General features: G+C 42.4%; 2 protein-coding genes across 2 annotated transcripts; one reads left to right on the top strand and one right to left on the bottom strand.

The window, feature by feature from the left end:
* The first annotated feature begins 1,395 nt into the window (after positions 1 to 1,395).
* On the top strand, positions 1,396 to 19,543 carry TOM1L1 (target of myb1 like 1 membrane trafficking protein). The gene is made up of 16 exons (XM_053453772.1): positions 1,396 to 1,821; positions 6,502 to 6,586; positions 6,678 to 6,756; positions 7,063 to 7,212; positions 7,587 to 7,718; positions 11,859 to 11,924; positions 12,116 to 12,232; positions 13,526 to 13,659; positions 13,745 to 13,805; positions 13,978 to 14,131; positions 16,145 to 16,235; positions 16,631 to 16,691; positions 17,540 to 17,639; positions 17,827 to 17,899; positions 18,121 to 18,176; positions 18,709 to 19,543. Exons 1-16 carry the CDS (start codon positions 1,764 to 1,766, stop codon positions 18,723 to 18,725), a joined length of 1,434 nt encoding a protein of 477 aa, XP_053309747.1. The 5' UTR covers positions 1,396 to 1,763; the 3' UTR covers positions 18,726 to 19,543.
* Positions 19,544 to 20,019: 476 nt separating this feature from the next.
* LOC128471338 (cytochrome c oxidase assembly protein COX11, mitochondrial) lies at positions 20,020 to 24,428 on the bottom strand. The gene is made up of 4 exons (XM_053453256.1): positions 24,136 to 24,428; positions 23,222 to 23,377; positions 22,419 to 22,544; positions 20,020 to 20,633 (listed from the first exon to the last, which is right to left on the bottom strand). Exons 1-4 carry the CDS (start codon positions 24,373 to 24,375, stop codon positions 20,451 to 20,453), a joined length of 705 nt encoding a protein of 234 aa, XP_053309231.1. The 5' UTR covers positions 24,376 to 24,428; the 3' UTR covers positions 20,020 to 20,450.
* Between the last annotated feature and the right edge of the window lie 4 nt (positions 24,429 to 24,432).

Raw genomic sequence — 24,432 nt, 5'->3', positions numbered from 1 at the left:
ATGAATTGAGTTGTCATAAGAAGCTGAAAACCAGGGGATTGCCTTAAAAATAAAACTGGTACCACAGCGCCACCTAGTGTCACATGAGTGGAAGCGCTGCTGACATAGAAACCTAGAACCCGCCGGCAGATCAGCCATCCGTCGGCCCCCGTCTAGTCGGCCGTTTCTCCTGCTGTAAAGACTCAAACCCTAATCGGTTGTTGGTCTCGTCTTAGATTCAGGAGCCGTATGCCTACCCCATGCGTGTTTAATACCCTCACTGTATTACCCTCTACCACCTCTGCTGGGAGGCTGTTCCACTTACCAACCACCCTCTAGGTAGGTATAAAAAATATCCATACCATTTTTTCAGGGCATAGCTCTCTGAAGGCATGTTATGTATTGTTTAAGAATCTCGTTTGGCCTCTGGTGAAATTTCTGGGGAGTTCTGGCCGGTGCAGCTCTACGCGACTCAGCGGTTGAACAAGGAAGAGTATATTGCTGGTTCCCTCTGGCACTGAGCCCGCTAACTGGAATGTGAACCGTCTTCTTAAAACCCAAACAATAAGGTGCTACTTACTTTACTGGGAGGGTTGGCAGATAAGTGGAACAGCCTCCCAGCAGAAGTGGTAGAGGCTAATACAGCAGGAGAAACGGGACTGATCTGCGGTGAAGGGTTTGAGGATATCACAGAGAGAGTGACAGAGGCTTGAATGGCGCCCCGTCTAGGTTTTCAGGACACCCTGTAATCTCTAAAGCCGCTTCCTTTACACCGGGAAGCTTCCGGCTGCTTGGAAGTGAATTCCTGCGCCTCGTCGGTCTCCTGTTGTTAGAGCGTTCAGGGTGTGTGGAGCCCCACATGCCTCAGCAAGCCGGACGCCGCGTACTGAATACAAAGACCTGCTTCAAACAGCTGGCACAGCAAGCAGGTCACTCACCGTCAGTTAAATTAACCCCGTAATCTCCCAACGAGAGTCCGTCTGTCTAACTCTGCTTGAGAACTAAAGCTCTCTGCGGGGGTCTGCTGCTGTGTCTACAGATTAACAAGAACATACTTTAACACAGATTTAATCTCCTTGACGCTCACGGTTTGCCCCGGAGTCTCAGAGCTTTTGCCCCAGTCTCAGGGTGAAGGGGCAGATTCTCCGGGTCACACAGTCAGTCGCTGCCTCCGTCCTATCCCCCCCCTGGTGTGATCATATATCAGACTCCCAGTTGGGGCTTTTGCCCCCCAGTACGTTATGGTCGATATCCCTGCTTGAATTCAGGTGTCCCAATTAAGTGAATCTTTTAAATAATGACAAGTCAAGGTTTCCTGGGGGGGGCGGTATTAGAGTAACACATTTGGCGAGTCACTACATAGAATCTTCATGATGGGCTATTAAAGGGTTAATATTCCGATGTAAATTGTGTTGAGATTGTGTAGAGAATGATGACATCATACAATCAGCGAAGTCATCGTAGTGCACGGAAGCTCCTGCGCGTTGTGCAATTCCCTTTTTTCTCCCTCGGCTTCGCTTGATTTAGAAAGTCGGGTCCTCGACAGCTTCCTCCTCCCCGCCGCCGTCTCCATAACACCTGCACCACGTGACGGCCACAGTCCACAATCTGTGTACCCGAGTACCTGTCTCTTCCTTATTAACCCCTTCCTCCTCCTCCTCCTCTCCCGAGCCGGGTCACCCTCCGCGTCTCGCTCCTGGAATCCGCGCTCAGATACCCCCCCCCCCCCCGAGGCTTCGCTCGTAACCCTTTCATGTACGGGGCGGCTTCGTTTTGGGGCTAACATGTCTTTCGCGAAGAACTCCAAGGATCCTTTTGGCAGCCACGTCGGGCGTTTAATAGGTAAGAGCGGACTCTGTACGCCTCGCTCCCAGATCAGCGCGAAACATTTCAAGTACCGTCCCCAACCTTTACATATACATTGTTACACGCTTACACGCACTGTTACACGCACTGTTACACGCATTGCTACACGCTTACACGCATTGTTACATTCCTTTTAAAGTCAAAGCTAAAGACTTAAACGTTAATCAGTCGTTGGTCTCGTCTTAGATTCAGGAGCCGTATGTCTATCCCATGTATGTTTAAATCCCTTCGCTGTATTACCCTCTACCACTTCTGCTGGGAGGCTGTTCCACATATCTACCACTTTTCAGTAAAGTTAAACTTCCTTTCATTCCATCTCAGCCTCTGACCCTCTAGCGTTCTAGATTCTGGCCTCTCCTTCTAACGTTTCTCCTCCTTTGTAATAAATATGCTGTATATATAAGCAGTAAGCTGGACGGACTTCAAATGTGGATGGGGGGGAATAAAAAGCTATCCCAGGTGACCTTAAAGGTGCAGAAGTGTAAATATTTATATAAAAACAAACTAGAAACAAAGTGACTTTTACATAAAGGGACTTGGTTGTTTACACTAAACACGGAGGCGGAATGTATCCAAGTCTCGCTGCCATGTCATGCCGGCTATGGAGGGGTTAAGGGCAGAGCTGGACTGGCACTTTAAGGCCAACGGACGCCAAAAACTGTGAGTGCGCATGCCTGATCTGCGTGGCAGTCTGTGGCCGCCGGGTGGAGATGCCCGACAGCACGCTGGAGTGGCAGACTGGGTGAGTAGGGAGAGCTGTGGGCCAGTAGCCTGGTTTCGAGGCGACTTCCTTATTGAGGAGTTTGAGTTATCACCCTCGATGAGTGACCCAGCAGCCTGAAGAATCTTTAGGAGGATACAGGCGCCGACAAAAAAAAACACGGGTGACCGAAGGGTTTCCGCATTGAAATCGATTCGGAATCCAAGGGTTAATCTGCATTGAGCTGCAAGGTATTGTGCAAACAAAATTCTGCATGTAGCCCCGCCCACAACTGAAAGCAGGCAGCATACTTGAGTATGCTCCTTGCACATGCTCAGTAGAACTCCCGTTCGAGTCAATGGAAGTGGGGCTCCCACTGAAGTCCATCGGAGTAGCCGCAGCCAATCATGCGCATGCTGTCTAAACACAGATGTTTGTTAAATGCCCTCTCGCCCAAATGCCCTTCCTTTTTTTCATACATTTGCCTCATAAATCAGGAAGCTTATAAGCCCGTTAATGATTACATTTACCCCCCCTCCCCCCGGGGTCATTTACTAATAACGCCCCAACGGCTAAAAACATCATGCAAGTGTCCTATTAACCCCTTAATGACAAAGCCTGTACATGTACGGGCTCAAAATGCATTGTTTTCAATGGGCTTTGGGACCGCCCATTGCCCATTAATGGGGCGTCCAAATCTTTGAATCCCGGCAATTAAAAAGTACGGAAACAATTCATTAATTGGTTAAACTCGGAGAAGTAATGATAAAAGTATCAGAGCAGCAACATTTTATGTTTCTTTTATCAATGTCATTTAATTAACACTTTATCCGAAGAAGGACCCGGAATGTGAGAACATTAAACAAATTTTACAAATATATATATTTTTTTTTTTATGAATTCCTTTTATTTTGTGAAAATTGTTTACTTCGCCTGCCGAACAGCGACAAAATCCAGACTTTTAACCCCTTAATGACAAAGCATTGTTTTCAATGGGTTTAGGGACCGCCCATTGTCCTTAAGGGGTTAAACCCATTAATTATTCTTGTTGTAAATATTATTTTTTTGCCACGTTATGTAAGGCCAATTACTCTATGAATAGAAAGACCTCTACTGACTTTTTTTCTACCCGTTTTCCGAATCACAGGAGGGTCTTTTGTGCTCGTTCATTAAAAACATTAATTATGTGCAATTTGCACCGTTTACATGTCTGCGCGTTTTACGCGTACAAATATTACACTAATGAGGGGGCAAATTAAGAGGATTTCAGTCATTTTCCTATAAATACAATTTTCTGATAATACCAGGTAGCTAATTATTATTTAATTTTTTTTGTAATACGCTAATTATAATTTGTCTAAAAGATATCAAGGATCTAATAAGCTAGAAATATATATATATATATATATATATATATATATATATTATTGTATACCCCGCAATGCATTTTTGAAAGCAAATAAAGTTATTGGAGGGTAGAAAAAGAAAAAAAAAGGAAAAGAAAATTGAGAATTTCCTACATTCACCCTAAAAAATTGAGATAAAAATTGTAAAATTCTTTTTTTTTTAAAGGAAAAAGCACCAGGTCAACTGATTTTTGCCCCTTCGGTCTTAGATAGACTTGGGTTCCCCGTCTGCTCCTTGGTGGTCAAAAATGTTCACTAATATCAAGAAATATGATGGGAAAAATGCTAAATCTTGCAGAATTAAAGCTGTGTCCATTCTGACTTCATGGCGGTTGTGTGAGTCACGACTTGAAGATCATATGACGCAAAGGGCGTCATGGCGACAGACTTCTAGGTATTCTAGGTATTCTAGATATTCTAGGTTTCTGGCCTAACGCCGCAGCCGCCGACATTCCTGAGTGGGGTTTCCAAAAAGTAGACGTCGTGGGATATTGACGAATATTGACTTTTTTTTGACTGGGGAACAAATTACCTTTTTTTTGGCCAACTCTAGAGGGTGGACATCCCGAAGGGGCGGGTGGGAATCTTTAGTTAAGTTGCCGGGTGGACAGCGATGAATATCAAAATCTACCCTCGCAAGGGTGTCATTAAAAACGAACTGGGCCGTTGCCCTGGTATGACCTTGAAGCTTCCAGGTATGACCACGTTCCTTCATGACCAGCCATGGTGAAGGCCATGCCGTACCGTGCCGTCATTCAAGGGTTGGCTTCCTATCTTGAGCTGTGGACATTGGCGGTTTGTTCTTTACAAGGTTAATCCGTGATGCTGTTCCTGATACGTCTTTGTGAAATGTATCAGATTCTTTGCGAAGAAGCATTAAGGTGCGGGGTTATTATCTTTTATAAAGCGAGGGCCGGGCCGGCGGTACGGCACGCAGATTGATACTCTATGTGCTGATTAGTTCCGCTATAAATTGGAGCCTGTAGTGAATCTGTCTCCCTGCGGTGGTGATTTGGCTTTCCGGTGAACAGACTCGGTTAGAAGCATTTTACGTCTTGCCCAGAGATAATCACCTCTGATATAAATCAGTCTTCGCTTCCACGAGGGCTGGGAAGGTCGTAAAATCTGATTGTGTATCTGTTTGGCACTATGTCTTTTTTTTTATACAAATCGCTATGCGGGTATGAGACTAGAAGGCCACGCTGCAGGGGAATTAATGATAAGGAAACATTCTTTAGGACCATTGGGAGATGAGAGAAAGTCTAAGAATGGTCAAAACAACCAAAATACAAAAAGTACTTAATTGGCTTATATTTTGAGCTCAGGGGCCCTGATTTGGTAGGTCGCCATAGACCGTGTGGAACCAGACCTTAGAGAGGAACATTAGTCTAAGATATGACTGGTTGGATGTTGTATGTTTGGCTGAATCAATTACTCAACCTGGATTTTTCATGGTAGACCATCATGGCGGCTGGACACAGTTATTGCTCCGGCTCTTGGAGCCCAATGGAGACTGGTAGACTCTTTAGTCTCATCTCATAGAAGATCCCTGACTCTCTTCGATAGAGTCCTTCAGTCATGGATATTCTTCATTTTTTACCGTGAGACAGTCTCCTTTGATTTATGAGACTTTGATCTTCTTCAGAGTCTACCCAAGAGTTACCAACATGCAGGACAACTCATCCAACCCAGCTGAACACGAGTACAGCCAAGCAGAAACATCTCAGCCTTATTACCATCAAGTCCTGCCAAGCAGAGCACTTTTGGCTATGATGAAGTTTGGGTGAACTTTGTAGGAACCCAGCAGTAAAGTTATTATCTACAAGTTTCCACCGATTTCAGCCGGACCATGCCGCGTTCCATAGATCTTTCCGCTGAATGACCCTTCCAAGCCTAATGGCAAATCCATTAGACCTTCATACTTTATTTACACAATTCTGTTTTGTTTTTTTGTTTTTTTTTTTACAATAGATGCCCTTTAACCAACACTAAGAGATAGATGTTTTCCAATATTTTTTTCATTTCTAGAACTCTAATATTTTTTTTATACTGAAAAGTATCACAATTCATAAATTGTGTCCAGGTTTATTGGGTTTGTTTCTCAAAAGAACATCAAATAACCAGGGATCAGTTTTATAGCCGTTTGATATGAAATTTCCAGTCCGTTCTTTCGCCAATAATTGTTTTCGGAAACTTGGGACATTCCACGGCGACGTCCCTCAGTGAAATTGCAATATACGTAGTGGGTGTTAACAAAACCTTCTTCATCCTTTCCTTAAGAAGACTTGTTTTTTGATTGTTACAATCAATTCTTAATCCTTAAAAAAATAAAATAATAATAATAATTCTGTGAAATGTTTTGTATTTGTATATATTTTCTATACCAGACATTTTTTTTAATATTATTCAGTTTTTTTTCCTTTTTTGATAATTATTTAAGCTACTTTGTTGTTCAGATTTATTATTATCATTATTATTTTTATTAGTATTATTATAATTATTTACTATGTTTTTTTTTGTGTGTTTTTTTTTTTTTTTTTTTTTTTTTAGAAATTAACACAGCTTCGTCGAATCGTGCAGCAGACTGGGGGCAGTTCTTTAACATCTGTGATGTCATAAACTCTACTGAAGATGGGTAAGTATTTAATAAGTCGTAGGATTGTGTTGCATTTCTATATTATATTTTCCGCTTATTTAGATTTTTTTGTCTTTTTTTTTTTTTTAAGGCCAAAGGACGCCATAAAAGCTTTCAAGAAAAGAATTGGGAAAAACTACAATCAAAAGGAAGTTCGTCTGAGTCTTTCTGTACGTAGAAACTAGAAACGCTTATTAATTAAAAAAAAAATAATAATAATAATAATTATTAAAAAAAAAGATAATTTAGAACAGAATTTCCGTAATTTAGAATTCTAGATCTTAAATCAAAACCAAAATGTAAGAGACACACAATATTGTATCATCTTTTCATTACTAGTAATTTAAAATAATTTGAAATGGTTTAATCTTGGATATTCAGATTAAATGGAAATATTTATTGGCATGTATTGATTTTTTTTTTTGATTTTTTATTTATTTTTTATTTATTTTTTTTATTATTATTATTTTTACCAGCTTTTGGACATGTGTATGCAGAACTGTAAACCGTCCTTCCAGTCCTTGGTGGTGAAGAAAGATTTTTGCAGGGACGTCCTTGTGAAACTCTTAAACCCCAAATACAATCTGCCGCTCAGCTTTCAAAACAAGATCCTCCACTTTATAAAGGTGCGGCTTACGCGGAAAAAATGACTTTAAAGTATATTATTTATCTTTTAAAGAGACATCAATAATTCTATTTTAATTGTCCTTAGAACAAACAAACAAAAATAAACAAAAATTAGCTTATTTACAAATTTACTAAAGACGCTTTTTTACATTTTTTTTATTTTATTATGTTTTTTTCTCTTTCATTCTTTACCTAAGCCAACGTATACAATCCATGGACAAATAATTCATTATCTATACTGTCTTTTAACATACGCAGCTTGCATTTTTTTTAATTTAAAATGTAAAGATCGGGATCTTGGGCGGATTCTGCACACGAATCTGTGTTTTCACCTTTTTTCTCAGTGTTTTTGCGCTGTGTTTCTTTGTGACAGACGTGGTCCACAGGCTCATTGCCAGGCGTGGATGCTACCGAGGTAAAAGAGGTATACCTGGATTTGATAAAGAAAGGAATTCAGTTCCCGTCCCTGCCGCCTAACGGAGAGATATCCCTGGAGACGGAGCAGGTATGCGATCGTATAAAGCGTATTTACAAGCTGATTGCGTAGACCTATTAACTGTATTTACCTTCAGGGCCGGACTGGCGATAATGAGACTGACACGGTGCTTTTGCTGCCGGCGGCCGCCTAATGTTCTAGGCATGGCTGACGGCTCGATGTAACCGGCGGCTCGTTACATTTTTATGCTTGCGTAGCATGCGGCCGGGGATATCCAGCTGGCGGCCTGGGATATCCAGCTGGTGGCCGGGGATATCCAGCTGGTGGCCGGACACTGCAGCACCTGATGTGCTGGAATGGCAGATGCCTATGGTGCCTATGGAACGATGTGCGATAGCGGCCCACCGGGTAGCTTGGGCAGGTAGTGGGCATGGCTAACCCCCCCGCTGCCCAGAGAAAGCGGAAAGTGACCTGGAGACTCGGGAAGCAGGGCTTCACCAGGCGACTCCAGGTCAAAGCCAAAGAGCACCCAGATATGGCCTTCACCCATAGACAACGTATGGCTCAAGGAGTAGCCAACAGCAAAAACCAGCAAGAACCCCCATTGCCCCAGCCATGCAACAAATCAGGATCTCCATCATTACACCATGGATCCCACCTGGATTGTAAGCTCTTAGAGTTCAGTTCTTAGGGTCCACCAACCTGTTAGTGACCTTGATGCAGCACCGCCGTGACCTTCACATGCTACACAATGTGCACACAGCATAATTTAACACACAAAATGAAACAGCCGCTTTACGCCCTGACGGCTGTTGACCTGGGTGACGGCGTTCGCCTGTATATGTTACGCTTGTCTCATGCCTGCAGGTTGTCGGAACATTTTTTACCTATGGCTCCTAGGAGCCGTTCATTATGCGTGTGTGCGAGGATGTGTAATTAGATCCTGTTTATCTTGTCTGACCAGCCGTGGCGTTTACTGTAAGTAATATTTCTGCTGGAGGAAACATTAAAAATAGATTTTACTTTTATGTGTTTCTTCCTCAATAAATTCAGAGCTGAGTTTGGTATCCGATCTCAAAATGTCCAGCTAAAGGAGCTTCTACGGAAAATATATATAAAAATATATATTTCTACATAATTGAGCATTTAAAAAGATATCAAGCTGAAAAGGAGCAAGTGAAACATTTGTATCCAATAACTGATTGTTCATGAGCCCTAGAAAGTAATAAAACAGGGGTGTCCAACCTGCGGCCCTCCAGCTGCTGCAGGACTACATCTCCCACAATGCTCTTTCAGCTAAGGGGCCGGCTGAGGAGTATGGGAGATGTAGTCCTGCAGCAGCTGGAGGGCCGCAGGTTGGACACCCCTGTAATATAATATATCTATGGATACTTACTGTGGCCCTTGGAAGTTGTACTATGTCACCTCCATGTAACTTCAGCCAACGTTAATGTTGTTTCGGTTAATGGTTCTCGATGGTTTTGTACCCGGACAACTTTTTAGAAAGGTGATGGACACTCAAAGACCCCAATCCGCCAAATTTCATTATATGCAGAATAGAATCTTTGAATCGTTACTAAAACCCATATAATTCCAAAACAAAACAGTTCTATCCAGCACTGCGAAGCGTTTCATTCCTAAGGTCCACCTTCCAAAGTTTGAAGGACCATCGATGGTCCACTTCTCACAGCTTGAGAATTAGTGAAGAAAGCCAATGACTGTGCTGAAAATTGGTAAGGATCGTTCTATAAAATGTTGAATTATATTCCATAAATATAGATTAAATAACCATTGCTTTGGCTGTTCCTGCTTTATGTTTGTTTGATCAGTGATGTCATCGTTCGCGGGAAATGCGTACATTTCTACATTTTTCAAAGGAAGGCATAAAAAAGCTGTTTTGTACGACTTTGCGCGTTGTCTCGTCAATTACTTGCGTATCCCTGGGGATTTGTCCCATTTAATCTGATTTTAAATAATATACATTCGGAATTAACCTCTGCCGGACGTGGAGGACAGGAATAAAGACAATGATTGAGACAATCTCTGAGATCTTACTTTATTAATGACGGCAGCGGTGGATTGGGCGGATTGTGAATGCCTTTTATTCCAAGTTGTACCGATTTAGACATTAAGAGGATTAGGTTTCTTTGTTGTAGGAATAATAGTTCTTGGCTCAGAAAGTGAGTTTAAAGTGTTTGTGAAATCTTCCATAAAAGCGCGTTTTTTTATGAGAAATGATGTTTGACGCATTACCTTTTTGGAGTGGAGCGGAGTGCGGTTTCTATTATGTAAGAGAAATTTTATGCAGAAAATCTAGAAAAATGTACTGTCAAGGGTTAATCTCCAGGCTGTAGAACCCTGTGATACCCAGCAAAGAGTCCAAGCATCTAGAAAAGAGGGGAGGAAAGAGGGGCACCGGGATTTGGGGACCAAAGAGGGATTGGTCAAATGAAACAAGGACACTTGGAATGTATGTCGGTAATAGGCTTATTACCCACCTATATTAAATCTCCGGCTGCCTAGCCATTGCCTTGCCTGGCTGAATCTATGGGTTTCTCCCCAATATCTGAGAAATAACCCCTTAATTGCATGTTATTGTCGGCGTCCGATGAACTGGTTTGCCGAGATGACCAGGAAACCCATAGTGCCGTCCTCAAGGGGTTAAAGAAGACTTTGCAGTTATTTGAACCCATTTTTTTCCAGTATAAAAACACAGATCCCTGCAGATGGGAATTAAATCAGTAGTATTCATTATATTTTAATTATTTTATTATTATTATTATTATTATTTTTATTATTATTATTTTCTTTTTTTATTTTATTTTTTTATTTTTTTCTCTCTGTAAAATGATATAAATGGCATTGAGTGGGCATCAGCTGTGTGATTCCTGGGAGGCGTTGGACAGACAAGCTTATTGCAGCCACCGGCCCACAGCACCTAAGCAATAAAATTCTCAATTTTGGCACATTTACTGCCCCCATAACACGGTCTGGGATGATCCAATCTTCCAACAGCAATCATTGCAGGATTAAATCCTTCACCTTTTCAGGCCCACATTTATAGAACAAGCTTCTACGGAAAATTAGATCAGTAAGTAATTTATAGGCGTTTCAATTTAATGTGCCTGTAAAAAAAAAAAAAAAAAAAAAATATATATATATATTTTTTTTGGTTTTCCCTGGTGGTTCTTCATTTTAACCATTGAAAAATTCACAAAATTATTTAATGATTTTTAGGGAAGAGAAAATGCATCTAAAATAAAAATACCCCCAGAGCTGGATACAGTAATGTTGGTCGTGTTGACAAAACTCTGTTTTTATTTAATTTTATTCCAAAAAACTCCCTTTTATCTACAGATCTGGATATTTTCTGTGGCTTTCCCGGCTCAAACGCCACACTGAGCTGATGCTTTATGGCGATGCTAATGAAGTCCGTTCCTCCATAGACTTTCATTAGTCAGAGAGTCCGGCTGGTTGATTAAGGCCAAGCAATTCTATTGTTTTCCAGAGGCAGTATGATAAGGAGTTGGGGTGTTAGTCTAATAGATTGGGGCTCAGATAACAGAGCGAGAACTCAAACAAATGGCTAATAGGCAGCTACCTGAAAACATTATATTACGGGGCAAAAACCAGAACGCGGTTTATATTAGATCTACACATACAGACAACGTGTGTTTGCAGCACCTTTAATTGGTAGAAGCCTTCTCAACGATAATATTTTACGAGTAGAATGATAACCATCCGTAGCGTGCTGTATTTTTACTGCTCTACAAACAGAGCCAAGACAAGGTACAGCAGCTAATATAAAATCTCCAACAAATACCATTTTGTGTCAAACTTGCTACAAGAGGAAAAGATTGTTTTTTTGGAAAAAAAGCGCGGTGTGAGAAATCGTCGGTGGAGCGATGAGAATGGTCTTGCCTCCGGGGCTCAAACTCATGGATGTAAACTGAAAAATACCTTGACCTGTTCTATGGGATTGGGCATTTTTTTATAGAATGAATATATATTGAAAAATCATGGGAAAAGTCTTAAAAAGTCTTACATTTTTTTACTCGAGATACACTATATGGACAAAAGTATTGGGACGCCTGACCGTTACACTAACAGGGACATCACGTTCTAAATGCGTCTTCATCACGGAGGACCCACTCTGGACATAATTAAAATGCTTTATTTTTCCACTTTTAATGACTTTTGTCTTTGCAGGAAACCAAGTCTCCAAGTGCACCTTCAACCCCAACGCCAACCATACAGAACCTTTCTCCTGAGCAGGTATCATACGATGCAACGTATCTATAGCATGAGTGTGGGTCATTACTATAAGAGAAACTTATAAATATAGGTGGCGAAAGCTGGCGGGTTCTGGAAGGATTCTTAAATAGAATGTTTATCTGGTGCCTACATAACCGAGGGAAGCTGAGATCCAATGTGGTCACGTGACCTTCCTCTGCTTCTTCACCCAGATCGGTAAGCTGTACAGTGAACTGGACATGGTGAATATGAACCTAAAGGTCATGTCTGAGATACTACTCGAGAACACGCCTGGAAAAGAGAGCCCAGACGACTTGAGTCTTCTACAGGTACTGATGGATCAGCTATGTTCTGACTTCTGCATTTAGTAACTGGAACTCACTGAATTTTATATGACATTCATATCAGGGAAATGTATATTGCTTTATCAGCCCAAGAAGAACAATGGGTCTTTGGTCATGATGGATACCTTTTATTGGGTCAACAGTGGGCCAAGATGTAAAGTTAGATAAGCTTTTGGGACTTCCATCTGAGTAATGGACCTCTAAGGTCTTAAAAGCTTACGTGACTTTACATCTTTTTTTGTATTGCCCTAATTAAGTACTAAGTATAAAGGATAACTCAAGACATGAGATTCAAGACATGGTGGCCCCATAAGGTTGTAGAAGTGACCAAAATGTTGGCCAAATCTGAAAAAATGGTGGAGAAAACACTTCCAGCCCCTTGTAAAGCCCTGGGCAATATCGGATAAAAGACTCATTTACGTTCTGTTCCTTCTTCTGGAACAATAGATGGGGGAACTTGGAAGGGTTGGCTTCTAATTTAAACCTGAGTAACTATGTAACTATGTAAATGAAGTTCTTCCTCATGGTTACTATCCATCGCTGCGTCTGTATGTATCTCCTATTGTCTATTAGTAATGATATCTAATGTTTCCCACCCTCATCTTTATCTCTGTTCATCTCTAAAAACTCCCTCCTCTCGCTCCTCTCGGCACATTTAAAGCGCCCGTAGAGAAAGCCGGCTTCTTGCACAGAAGGATTTGATCCGTACTAACATTTTATCCGTGTCAGTTTAGACAAGGCGCTCTCCACCTCGCTCTCGGCAACGGAACATAACCGGCATGGAGAGAAAGTCTGAGCAGCTCGAGCAGCGTATCTCAATCTATTTAGTCGTGATAAAGGTTCTACGGTCATGATCTTGGCTATTGACTATTTCTAGGTTCAACAAGCCCTGGAACTCATCGGTGTTTCCTGACAGATGTGTTCTGTCAAATTTAACGCAAGGAACGCTGCATGCTGCTAAGTGCTGTCGAACGGGTTAGAGAGGACCATGACCAAGGTCAAAGCAATTTACAGGTTCTGCTGGCGAGTTGTCCGCTGAATTGAATGCTGATACAACTAAATAAAGAGTCCAGAACGTGATCGGGAACAACAAGCCTACTCAGCCGGGTCCACTCACCTCCTGCAGCTGCCCTAAAAGGTGGCACTTGTGGGAATACGGAGCCCCCGACGTTCTAATCACGCCCCAGACCCTGCTGAAGTATCACAGACAATTCTAGAATTCTAATGATAGATTCTAATATCTATGGTTTTGTTTTCTTCTTCGATGTGATTGGCCAGGAGCTGCACGCCACATGTCGGGAGATGCAGAAGAGAATTCTAGCTCTTTTGGAGACCGTGCAGAATGAAGAAGTGATCGTGGAACTGGTGCAAGTGAACGATGATTTGAACAATGTCTTCTTGAGATACGAGAGGTAAAAGTCTAACCTCCGCTCACCTTTATATAGCGTCTTGTTGGATGTAACAATTCCAATTTACTGAATTTGTATGTTTTTACAGATTTTCTCGGACTAGAGCTCACCAGGCAGCAGAAAAGAGCAGAAAGGCTGAAACTGCGGTGGTAAGAAAACACAATTCATTACCCCCCCCATGGCTCATAATTGGTATCCAACAAACCCAACCTTTTGAATGGCGGGAATACCTTCTAACAGAGCAAAGGGATGAGTAATAATTGGGAAGCATTATATAAATGATAGAAATTGGTCGAAATTAGCGTTTGATGTCTTTTGCAGGCAGACGAGAGAAAACCGTCGGCTCCATCCAGTGAACTCATCGACCTTGAATCTTTATCAGAACCTGCGAATCAAGTTCCCGAGTTTGGATTCCCGTTATCCCACGATTACTTCCCTGCTCGAGGGTTACCACCTGCCCCCACTCAAACTCCAGGTAAGCGCGAGGTTATGCCAGCGCTACCAATTACTTGGCTTGCAGATGGGCCCGAGGGGGCCGTGGCTGCCAGCGTCAACGAGCCCCCGTTGTGCCGGCTTGGAAAGCGATTCCATCAATTTTAACGGAAGCGCTTTCCTGACGCTGATTCAAGCAGCCAATCAGCGGCGTGGTAATGGGACAACGGAGGGGGCGTTGTACTGCAGCTTCTTCTAAAGGCAAATAAGTTCATTTTATTACCTGATTAAATAATGCATATTAAAGTGCTTGTTGGGGAGGCTGCCTGGGACTCTGGATTGTCCCTTTAGCTATTATAACCATTCTTTCCAGCTATATTCAATTAGGTGCTTCTATATTCTGAAAACTAGCTGTCTGTTTATAACATTTATAGATAGATAGGTAGATAGACAGACAGACAGACAGATAGATAGATAGATAGATAGATAGATAGATAGACAGACAGATAGATAGATAGATAGATAGATAGATAGATAGATAGATAGATAGATAGACAGACAGATAGATAGATAGATAGATAGATAGATAGATAGATAGTGAGATAGATATAGAGATAGATAGATAGATAGATAGATAGATAGATAGATAGATAGATAGATAGACAGACAGACAGATAGATAGATAGACAGACAGATAGATAGATAGATAGATAGATAGATAGATAGACAGATAGATAGATAGACAGACAGACAGATAGATAGATAGTGAGATAGATATAGAGATAGATAGATAGATAGATAGATAGATAGATGGATGGATGGATAGATAGATAGCTCTATTGAAGGTGTATCACGCATACAATTTGCACTCTGTAGAGAGATCGATGTCTTTCAACATCAGGAAGGTCATTGAACTTGACCGACATGTCAACCAGTTTTTAAGAAATGCCCCGCTTGTCACCAGTGAAGGGGAATCAATCTTTTTAATTGTGGAACATCGATCTGTCCAGATGGAATTATTCTCCTCTCTTGTCCTGCGCGCCTCTCTTACAGCGTTAGTGTCTAGTAAGGCGGAGGGCACACGATAAGCGACTATATACCGCTAGAGTCCACCACCCATTATCCCACTCACTACCCGTGGACCCGCTCCTATTTTTATGGGACGATTAAAGCAACATTTATCAGAAAAAATTGGTCCGATGCCACAGGGATTTCATTTTCTTCTCCGGTGGCTTGATATGAATTAATGACGAATTTATAGGTGCGGTGACTGTCGGCAGGCGGCAGGTGAATAATTTTTCAGCTGCCGAGGGTTTTGGTCTTCAGGCTCCCTGCGGCCAGGAGAGTTTCTTTACACAGCAGAGCAAATATTTAACTTGGCTGTAGTTCTGGGTGCCTTTTTCCTCCTCATAAAAGCAGATCGGTCACATAAAGTTTAAACTCACCACCGAATTGTCTTTGTTATTAGTATCAGATTAAAAATACGTTTTCAAACATTTTCAAAATATATTTCTTTTTTAAACCAGTTTTTGCCCCATAATATAATGTTTTCAGGCGGCTGCATATCAGCCGTTTGTTTGAGTTCTCGCTCTGTTATCCGAGCCCCGATCTACTAGACAAACACCCCGACTCCTTATCATACTGCCTGTGGGAGACAATAGAATGGCTCAGTCTTAATCACCCAGCCTGACTCTCTGACTATTGAAAGTCTATGGAGGAACAGACTTCATTAGCATTGCCATAAAGCATTAGCTCAGTGTGGTGTCTGAGCCGGGAAAGTCACCCAAAACATCACATGACTGATAACAATGGCCGCTTCCAGGGCTGCAGATAAAGGGAGTTTTTTGGAGAAAAATGAGATAAAACCCGGGGTTTATGCTCATAGAGAAAACATTTTTTTTTCAACAGCAGTTTTGCTTTTTTAGACCTTCTTGCCCTGCATGCTGGAAGAAACGGCGTCACAGAAGATGTTTTATCCGCTAATAAAATCACAGCAAGAGCTAGCAGAGAAGGGCATTAACCACTAAGTAACTTTACATCTTTGTTGTGATTGCAGCTTACGGCGCGCAAGCCGCTCCAACCCCACCAAATAATTTCATGTATCCGCAGATGGATCTGCTTGAATTAACGGAAGCCGTCAATACACCGTGAGTATGGCCGAATAATAAATATGGCAACACAACAGTAGAGATCATATTTTTAGTCATTTCGTACATTCCCACTCAAATTTGGGGTAGTTCCCCCAAAAGCAGGGGTACAAACTTGGTGTAGGGGCAAAAACCTGAGTCCATATCTGGAAAATCCAAGCTCAGTTTGAAATGTAGACTTTGTCCTCTTGTACCCTGCGCATCAGGGCTTTAATTAATAATTCTGTAGAAACATCTGACCTCAGCTCCAAGGTACATAACAACCATTGATTAGTTAGGAGGAAATGTAATTTGTGACTATTGTCATGTGATGCTTTGGACAATCAAAAGACGGAAATATAACAAGACTGGTTCTGCTGGTTTAATTATGGCTTTCTATCGATGTATCCACGCAGGTTTATGTTCGGGGCGCAGGAGCAGGTCTCAAGTCTTCCTCCCAGACACATCTATGATAATGTGAGTCTGAAGCTCAGCTTTGTTCATGAAAGGTTGAGTTGGACCCTCAAAAATGTTTACAAATGCAAAGTTGGGTCTAACACGGGATGGGGCTAGGGCGCTATTGCTTTAATTTGTCCATCTAGTATCTCAAATTAGGCCCAGAACCAATAAGTAATTTATGGAACAAGCGACTTCAGCTAACTAGTGGTTGACCAAGACCCAGGCTGGGTGAGACATCCGAAGAGCTCCATGACAGCGGCACGGACATTCCATCCAGGGTTCTAAGCTTTGTGAGCTAGAATGTTTCAGCTAAGGGCTACAAATGGTGCATTTGTGTCCAATCCCAGATCTTGGCGTTGGTGACACCCTGTTTCTCTCGAAGTGGTGGCCGGGAGGAGAACAGGTATCTCCGATGACACAGATCGTCTCTTAAGCACTGCGGTGGTGAATAAGCCATGACTTAACGATCATCCTACCACCTCTCTTTGGATGCGCCGAGGAGTCCAGATCAATCCAACGGCGCATTCGGGCCACAACGAGAGGCCTTAACTTTGTGCTCAACGACTTCCACCGTGACACATAATAAATTCAGTACGATATTCATCTATTCTATTGACACAACATACACTGGTTCCATGACAATGTCTCATCAAACAGACCGGTACATTCCGGGCACGATGATGTCATCGGGAGGGTTACCATGTTCCAAAAGTTCAATGTTTGCATTGTGTACGTTCAATGGCAGTATATATAAGTCTGAGAGCCATAAAGAGCACATTTTTGTATATGGTCACCTTATGACACTATTTTTATTCAGGTTTTTATTTTTTTTAACGTCATTAACCATTAATTCCCTTCTCATTTAGATGTGCGTATCCGCGCCTCTCATCCCGGCAGAAACTAGTCTGCCCCCTGCTCTCGTACCGTTACCTAGTGAGGGTCCGCAGAAAGTGAACGGTAAATCAGGTAAGAACGGTAACGGAAAGCCCAGCATTAACCCCCCCCCCTTAACCATAGACACAAAGGTTTCTGGTTCTTCAAGAATAAAGTTGTGTGACATAATAAAGATTTTATTTGCGAAAGTTAACCCAAAAAGCCAGAAATTCAATTCCAGAATATGCGCAATTACTATTTTTTTTCCTTTACCTCGCAGCTAAAGACAATTTGTTACCAAACTATTATGAGCTCCTGGAATTTGATCCTCTCGTGGAGAAGAACGAACCGGAGTAAGTAATCTGCGTGCGTTTTGTTCACAACGGATGATTTTGGTTAAAAGTCTGGATTCAGGATAATGTTCTCTTTTTCTCGTGGGATTTCAGCTTTAAATAGCGATTGAGTACTTTGAGATATGCAAAAGTATGCAAAAGTTATTTATGAATTTAATAATATTATTAATTTATTCTATTATATATTTTAAAAAAATTAAGATCCCGTATTTCTTTTCTAGTACTGTTTATGAAGAAATCGACACATCGCAGTGGAACGCAAAGGCAGCGAAAATCGGTAATAACCTGGTAGAACTAATACGCAGCGAGGGCAATAAGCTGCCGGGGTGCCTCCTTATTGCCCTACGGGGTTTACCCTTTAGAGCTTTTTGTTGGGGAGTGGCCAAGGTGGTGAGGGCAGGGCTGGAGGCGGGGAGGGGCAGGGCCAGTGGCCGGACTGCCCCTCAACCAAATCCGAAGAGCCACCTTGGGGTGCTCAGCTTTAGCGCCACATGGGAGCTGCAATGGAGGTCTGTGCTGGAACGATAAAGACCCCCATCGACTTTACAGCTCCCTGGACCAGTCAGGGGAGATCAGAGACTCTCCAACCAGTTCATGATCCCCACTGCCTGCAACAAACATAACAAATGTGCAGCTTGGCGGTGCGATGCCTAACATTTGGGGCTGTCCCGTGGAAAGCGGGGCGGTTGGCAGGTATGCACCATTTTCCATGACCCAGAAAGAATATTAATTTTTGTTATATTGGCGCGCACCTTCGTTCATTACTGTTGATATTACTACTTCTACTTACCTTTGATGTTTTTCTGCAGCGGTACCATTACAATGACGAGAAACCTAGGAGACGAAACACTAAACCCGCACATGGCGGAAAAACTCACCGGCAACAGACTCACCGGCAACAGAAGCTCTTACTGAATCCTCACTGCCCCAGGAGCTGACACTTTAATAGCAAATTGCCCCGACCATCATACGCACAATAAACAAACTATATAAGAAACTATATTTAACTAAAACGGTTAAACTCCTCAAAGGAATATTTCTTAAAAATATGTAAAATTCATATATTTGTACAAGAAAAAAATACCTCCTGGATATACAAATTTTGTCCGTATTGGAAGCTTTAAAATCAAAAGAAATGAGTTGATTCTTGTATCACATGTGTTGTTTTTTTTTTTCTTGCTGATTATTAGCAATTACCTAGCCTCGCCTGCATAAATTATTATTTTTTTTCTCTATTTTTCTATCTTTTTGGACACAAAGCTACCCGAGGCACAAAAAAGTTTTAGAAATTAGCACTTAAAGGTATAAATGAGTTACCGACGAAGATGTATCGTCTGTTAAAGACGCAAAAAGTCAATCTTTCAGAAAAAATATTTTTCATATTAACCTGAGAACTGAAAAAAAAAATTATATTTCGTAATAGTTCACTTTTTTTTTAATCGACATTTCCTGTTTTAGCATATGATTTAGCAATGGACGAACTCTCCAGACACAACACTGTTTAATGTTACAGGTAGCATTCAGTAATATAGAAACATTGTTTCTTGGTTGTATCCAAACTTTAAGAGGAAAATAGATTATATATTTTTTGTAGATTAATTCTGTCCTTGCACCTAATTTATGGATTAAATGACTTTAATAATAGCTAATAGTTGTGTGTTTCTTGGTTTATGAATGGGTACGTGGCCCTAGCCATCAGACGCTGACTACTTTTATTTAGTTTTTTGTTTTTTTCTCACTTTATTATTCCAACCGGCTCCATCCTTGGCCTAAGATGAGGGCTGCGACCTTTCTTTAGGGTCTCTTATTTCATTTGAACACCCATTACACAAGGAGCTATAGGTTGGTTACACGCTCCCTGAAGGAATGATAACCCCAGAGGGGAGAACAATGGAATTGTTGGCCCATTCCCCGTAGGTTATTGTTCTACAGATTTTGTGAGTTGCAGGTGAGGACATGCAAATTGTCTCATATAGTCATCGCCCACCAGCCAGCAAACGTGATGTCCAGGGGGTCTAAAGAGGCACTCACATGGACTCCCATTGATTTAATTGAGTGCACTGTCCTGTTAGTGTAAACCAAAAGTCTGATACAGTTGGGCAAAAAGCACAAGCACTATATAGCTTATGTAAATATATTTATTCATCTTAAAAGCCGTTTCAATTTGATTAAAATCCTATAATTCCAGTAAGGAATTTGCTCCCTTTTTACGGGGAGCACTGCTCCACGCATCCCCATTCTATGACAGCTGTTCCATCCACCACAAAAGTCCTAGGTCCAAAACCACACACTGGGAAGATAAGACGTCTCGATTTACTCAACGATCCACTGATTCCAATTAACGTCCATTCCAAGGAGTTACTCAATCACATGACCGAGTAAGTGACAGGGTCACGTTACGGCTTCTTATGGTACACAGACATGTGCAATGGCTACCTTGTAGAAACGCACCCACGTGGTCCTGTAGTTGTATTTTACAAATAAATATACTCTAGTTGTGTTGTCCTCCATGTTGAAGCACAGAAAACACGCCAAGGCTGGATGAACTTGCTCAGTTGTAGCCAGGGAGAGGTAACTTGTGACCTTCTTTGGCTTCAAAAAAGGTATAAGATAACGTGATTGTGTCCACTTTTATCATTCGGGGGTCCTCGGCAAATTCCGGGTCGATGTAAAAAAACACTGGCATGTCCACCTCTTCGTGGGGGTTCAGTCTCTGCTCTTCAAAGCAAAAGCACTGTAGGGGGGGGTACAAAATAACACATCTTAACCCCTTGGCTGCTAAGCCATTTCCCACCCTGGTGCTAAGCTGGTTTTCGGCATTTTGGTGCATCTCACGTTTAAACGCGTTTAGAAGTAAATTTCTTGGGAATAAACTATACAAACCATATATTGTTTTTTTCAGCACACCCAGCAGATTCCAAATATACCATTTTTATATGTGTATGTCTCATTAGGTTTGCAAAATAAAGCCAAAACTGGGAAAAAAGTGCAATTTTTCACTTCCGACTCAATAAAAACTAGTTCGTAATGTTATTTTTCTAAACTCTAATATCAAAAGCTGTGTTGCTAAATATTTGTAGTAGGTAACCGGTCTAAAATAAACAGAAATTGAGAACAGTAGACTGTGTTTTTCTAATATTTTATAGCTAAAAGTTAAATTTATTAGACTATCACAAAAGACATCTTTAAATTTAATGCATGGCTGCCGTCAATTAAACAGCTCTAGCTGCCCGGGATGTAAAAATATGCCAACAAAACTATATATTTTTAGAAACTACACCCCCAGCCGCAGCAAATGAGGTCTTAGTTGTATTTTTATTTTTTTAACTTAATTATTTTTATTCTTTTTTCACATTCGCATTATACCATTGGAAAGGTGAGGCGATTACCTTTCCAACGGTATATGTTGGGGGTCTGTAGCTGCTTAGATGCCTGAGATACAGGCATCTGAGCAGCATGCCCCCATACAGCTTTAACTGACAATTGTCAGTTATTAATAAAGTTGCGCGGTGACGTCATCGCGTCATTACGCGCGACGTCACCGGCCGGATCGGGTGGTCCCAGTGATGCCCTTCAATATGAGGGGCAGATCGCCAGGGTAGGTGGTGATGGGGGTCCACAGACCTCCATCAAGGTAGGAGAGTGCTAGCGACGGCATGGTGCCGTCGTTAGCACCTGACTGGGACTGCTAGCGATGGCACCATCCCGTCGTTAGCAGTCAAGGGGTTAATATCTGAAGTCAGATTAGCAAACCCACAAAGACTTAGGTCTGTCTTCCTAAAGGTTACAGAGGATTTAGATGCCGACCATTGTTTGCTGTTAACCACATCAGCCCCTCAGCTCTGAAATGTACACCTGAGGATTGTGGTCTCTCATCGAGAGGAAAAACATTCAAAACATATTCTTTATATTCAATACTTTAGATTTTTGATCAGCCCTCCAGCTTTTGATGCTTCGTAACTTCATTACCCAGAAAACAGGCTAAAAGGAGGTATGATCACCTTCGTACAGAAGACCACCGAGGTTAATATTATGCTCGGTCTTCCCCAGAAGAAACTGCAATCGTGATTTACAAGCGCATTCTACGCACAGCTCGCCTCCCACACTCAAAGTGTTATTAGGTTTACAAAATAGTTATTGCGGTCGCTCAAAATCCACTCTGCCCTGCATGTCAATCAGCGAAACTTTTATGATATCGTAAGGTTACTTCCGCTAAAGGCTGCATACAGTCCTGTGCTCTACTGCCCCCTTTTGGCATAGTGAATACAATGCAGGGAGATCACAAGTATTTCTGGTCATTAGGAAAGCTGTAAAGTATAAAGCAATTAGGGAGCAACAACACCTTCAAAGAAGAACCTTTGAGGCACACCAACAGCTCATTATATATATATATATATATATATATATATATATATATATATATATATATATATATATATATATATATATATACATACATACATACAGCAAGTGAGTAGGTTGGCTGTGTCTTAAGGGTTTAGGGTTCTCCTTCCGGTACCTGAATTTTGTTGAAGTACTGGCCAGCTTCATACGGTACCACGTTGTAGGTGGATATCCCAATCACTGGCTTGTCTGTGGAGTTCTTCGCTCTGTAAAAAGCTAGTGCAGTTTCACCTGGAACCACCTGAAAATTAAACGGAGAAACAAGACCGTAGCATTAAAAAAAAAAGCAGATATGTGACGTTTGCTACCCAAAATACCTCGTAGACTGCTCACTTCTCACTGAGTATCGAGGTAGACTAGAGGAGCGACAAGCCAACTGCACAAAACACAACCCACATGTTTACACACTCTCACATTTACACATACCTACCCAGTCCGTCACACACCTACATATACAGATTCATGCTCACTCACACACACACACACACACACCCCTATGAATACACTCTCATTCTAGCATACATACACACTCACACTCACAGCTTTCTTTCTGGCTTCACAGCAGGGTCACGTAACATCACGTTACACAACCCTGCTGTGTTTCTGCCTCCCAGCACCGGTCCAAAATGTCCACAAAGGGCCAGTCTGACTCTGTTCTGGGTCGGACTGGCCCTTTGTGGACAATTTTGGACTGGCCAGGGGGGTGTAATTGCCGTCATACCCCCTGGGCTAGGCCACCTCTGCAGGTCTCAGAATGAATCCTTAAAGCCAGAGTCAAGCTTTTTAACTTCGAGCCTCTGGCAGGTCCGGACTACAAGTCCCAAAATCCATTATATATACTGTATTTTACACGGACCTGCGATCGGACTACCCAGCGTAAGTTAAGCCATCAAGTGACTGATAAGTAAAAGGACGTACATAGACTTCTGTTTGCTGAGGCCTAAAATTCCAGTGCAAGCTGGCGTGTACATCTGCATTGAAATTGACTTTAATCACACGATCCTTCACGGGCTCCATCGTCTCGATCTGCTCCGAGTTATGTCCGGCCACCGCTGCCCCTCCGAGGCCGGTTGCCTGGAAGAGTAAGAAAATGCTAGGTCAATTTAGAATGAATTCAATGAAACAGCCTCCTTTATTAACGCGCTTTAAGAATTTTTTTTCCATGGTTGCCGCTCGGTCGCCATCAAAAGCTTAAAGTGGGAAAAAAAATGTAAAAAAAAAAACGATTTCCATGATTTATACGGCCCTGTAGATTGTATGTTAGAAAACCCTTTGAGTGCCAAACGGGTGATCTACGGCATGTAGGTCTGATCCGGCGCTGCCACCACCGCGTCCCGACGGTAAAAATACGTCATCTGCCCTCTGCCCCAATACAATGCTATCTGGCACTGCCACCTGCCCCAATACAATGTCGTCTGTCCTCTGTCTTTGCCCCCTGCCCCGGTATCATGTCATGTGACCTCTGAAGGACCTTCCTGCCCCCTGGCACTGCCTCCTGCCCTGATAAAACACTCTGCGTCCTCCGATGCCAGCCCCTGCCATGTATAAAATATTACACAGAATTATGTATTTTATTTACACTCATTTGATACAAACTGAGCTCCTACATGAGAGGGGGCATCAGGGGAGGAGAGAGGGGCATCAGGGGAGGAGAGAGGGGCATCGGGGGAGGAGAGAGGGGGCATCAGGGATTTGGGCCCCCAAAACGGAACTGGTCAAACCAAACAAGGACACTTGGAAGGTATGGATTACTTGAGCTGTGTATAACCCTTGATGGTCCTGCCTGTGGCCCCTGCCCCTCGCTGTGGCTCCCTGTGGCCCCTGGCACTCGCCTGGCAGTACAGCCGGTACAGGGGCACCGCGGCATACGACATGCCCACCATCCCCACGGCGGCCGCAGCCACGTACGTCAGGACGGTCTTATTGCGGCTCCGCCACTCATCCTCCTGGCCGCTGGTGAACGGGTTCCGGCCCTTCAGCCCTCGGCGGGCCGCCCAGCTGGGGCCTTTCTGTGCCGGGGTGCGCAGTATACCCCAGGCGGTGCACCGGCCCCCCAATCTCCACAGCAACATGCTCAAAGTGCCCGTCTCACGTGACCCGGAACCTCCGCGGCTTCCGCCGACGTCATC

Source organism: Spea bombifrons, chromosome 13, assembly GCF_027358695.1.
Source record: "Spea bombifrons isolate aSpeBom1 chromosome 13, aSpeBom1.2.pri, whole genome shotgun sequence".
Lineage (NCBI taxonomy): Eukaryota > Metazoa > Chordata > Amphibia > Anura > Pelobatidae > Spea > Spea bombifrons.
This window is presented reverse-complemented; position numbering and strand designations above follow the sequence as displayed.

Excerpts from the sequence above, each read along its gene's own strand:
- LOC128471338 (XM_053453256.1), bottom strand. The coding sequence starts at position 24,375 with ATGTTGCTGTGGAGATTGGGGGGCCGGTGCACCGCCTGGGGTATACTG. Across the intron at positions 23,378-24,135 it reads TGTACCGGCTGTACTGCCAG|GCAACCGGCCTCGGAGGGGC; the intron begins GCGAGTGCCAGG and ends TTACTCTTCCAG. Across the intron at positions 20,634-22,418 it reads AGTACTTCAACAAAATTCAG|TGCTTTTGCTTTGAAGAGCA; the intron begins GTACCGGAAGGA and ends CCCCCCCTACAG.
- TOM1L1 (XM_053453772.1), top strand. The coding sequence starts at position 1,764 with ATGTCTTTCGCGAAGAACTCCAAGGATCCTTTTGGCAGCCACGTCGGG. Across the intron at positions 1,822-6,501 it reads CCACGTCGGGCGTTTAATAG|AAATTAACACAGCTTCGTCG; the intron begins GTAAGAGCGGAC and ends TTTTTTTTTTAG. Across the intron at positions 12,233-13,525 it reads ACGACTTGAGTCTTCTACAG|GAGCTGCACGCCACATGTCG; the intron begins GTACTGATGGAT and ends GTGATTGGCCAG.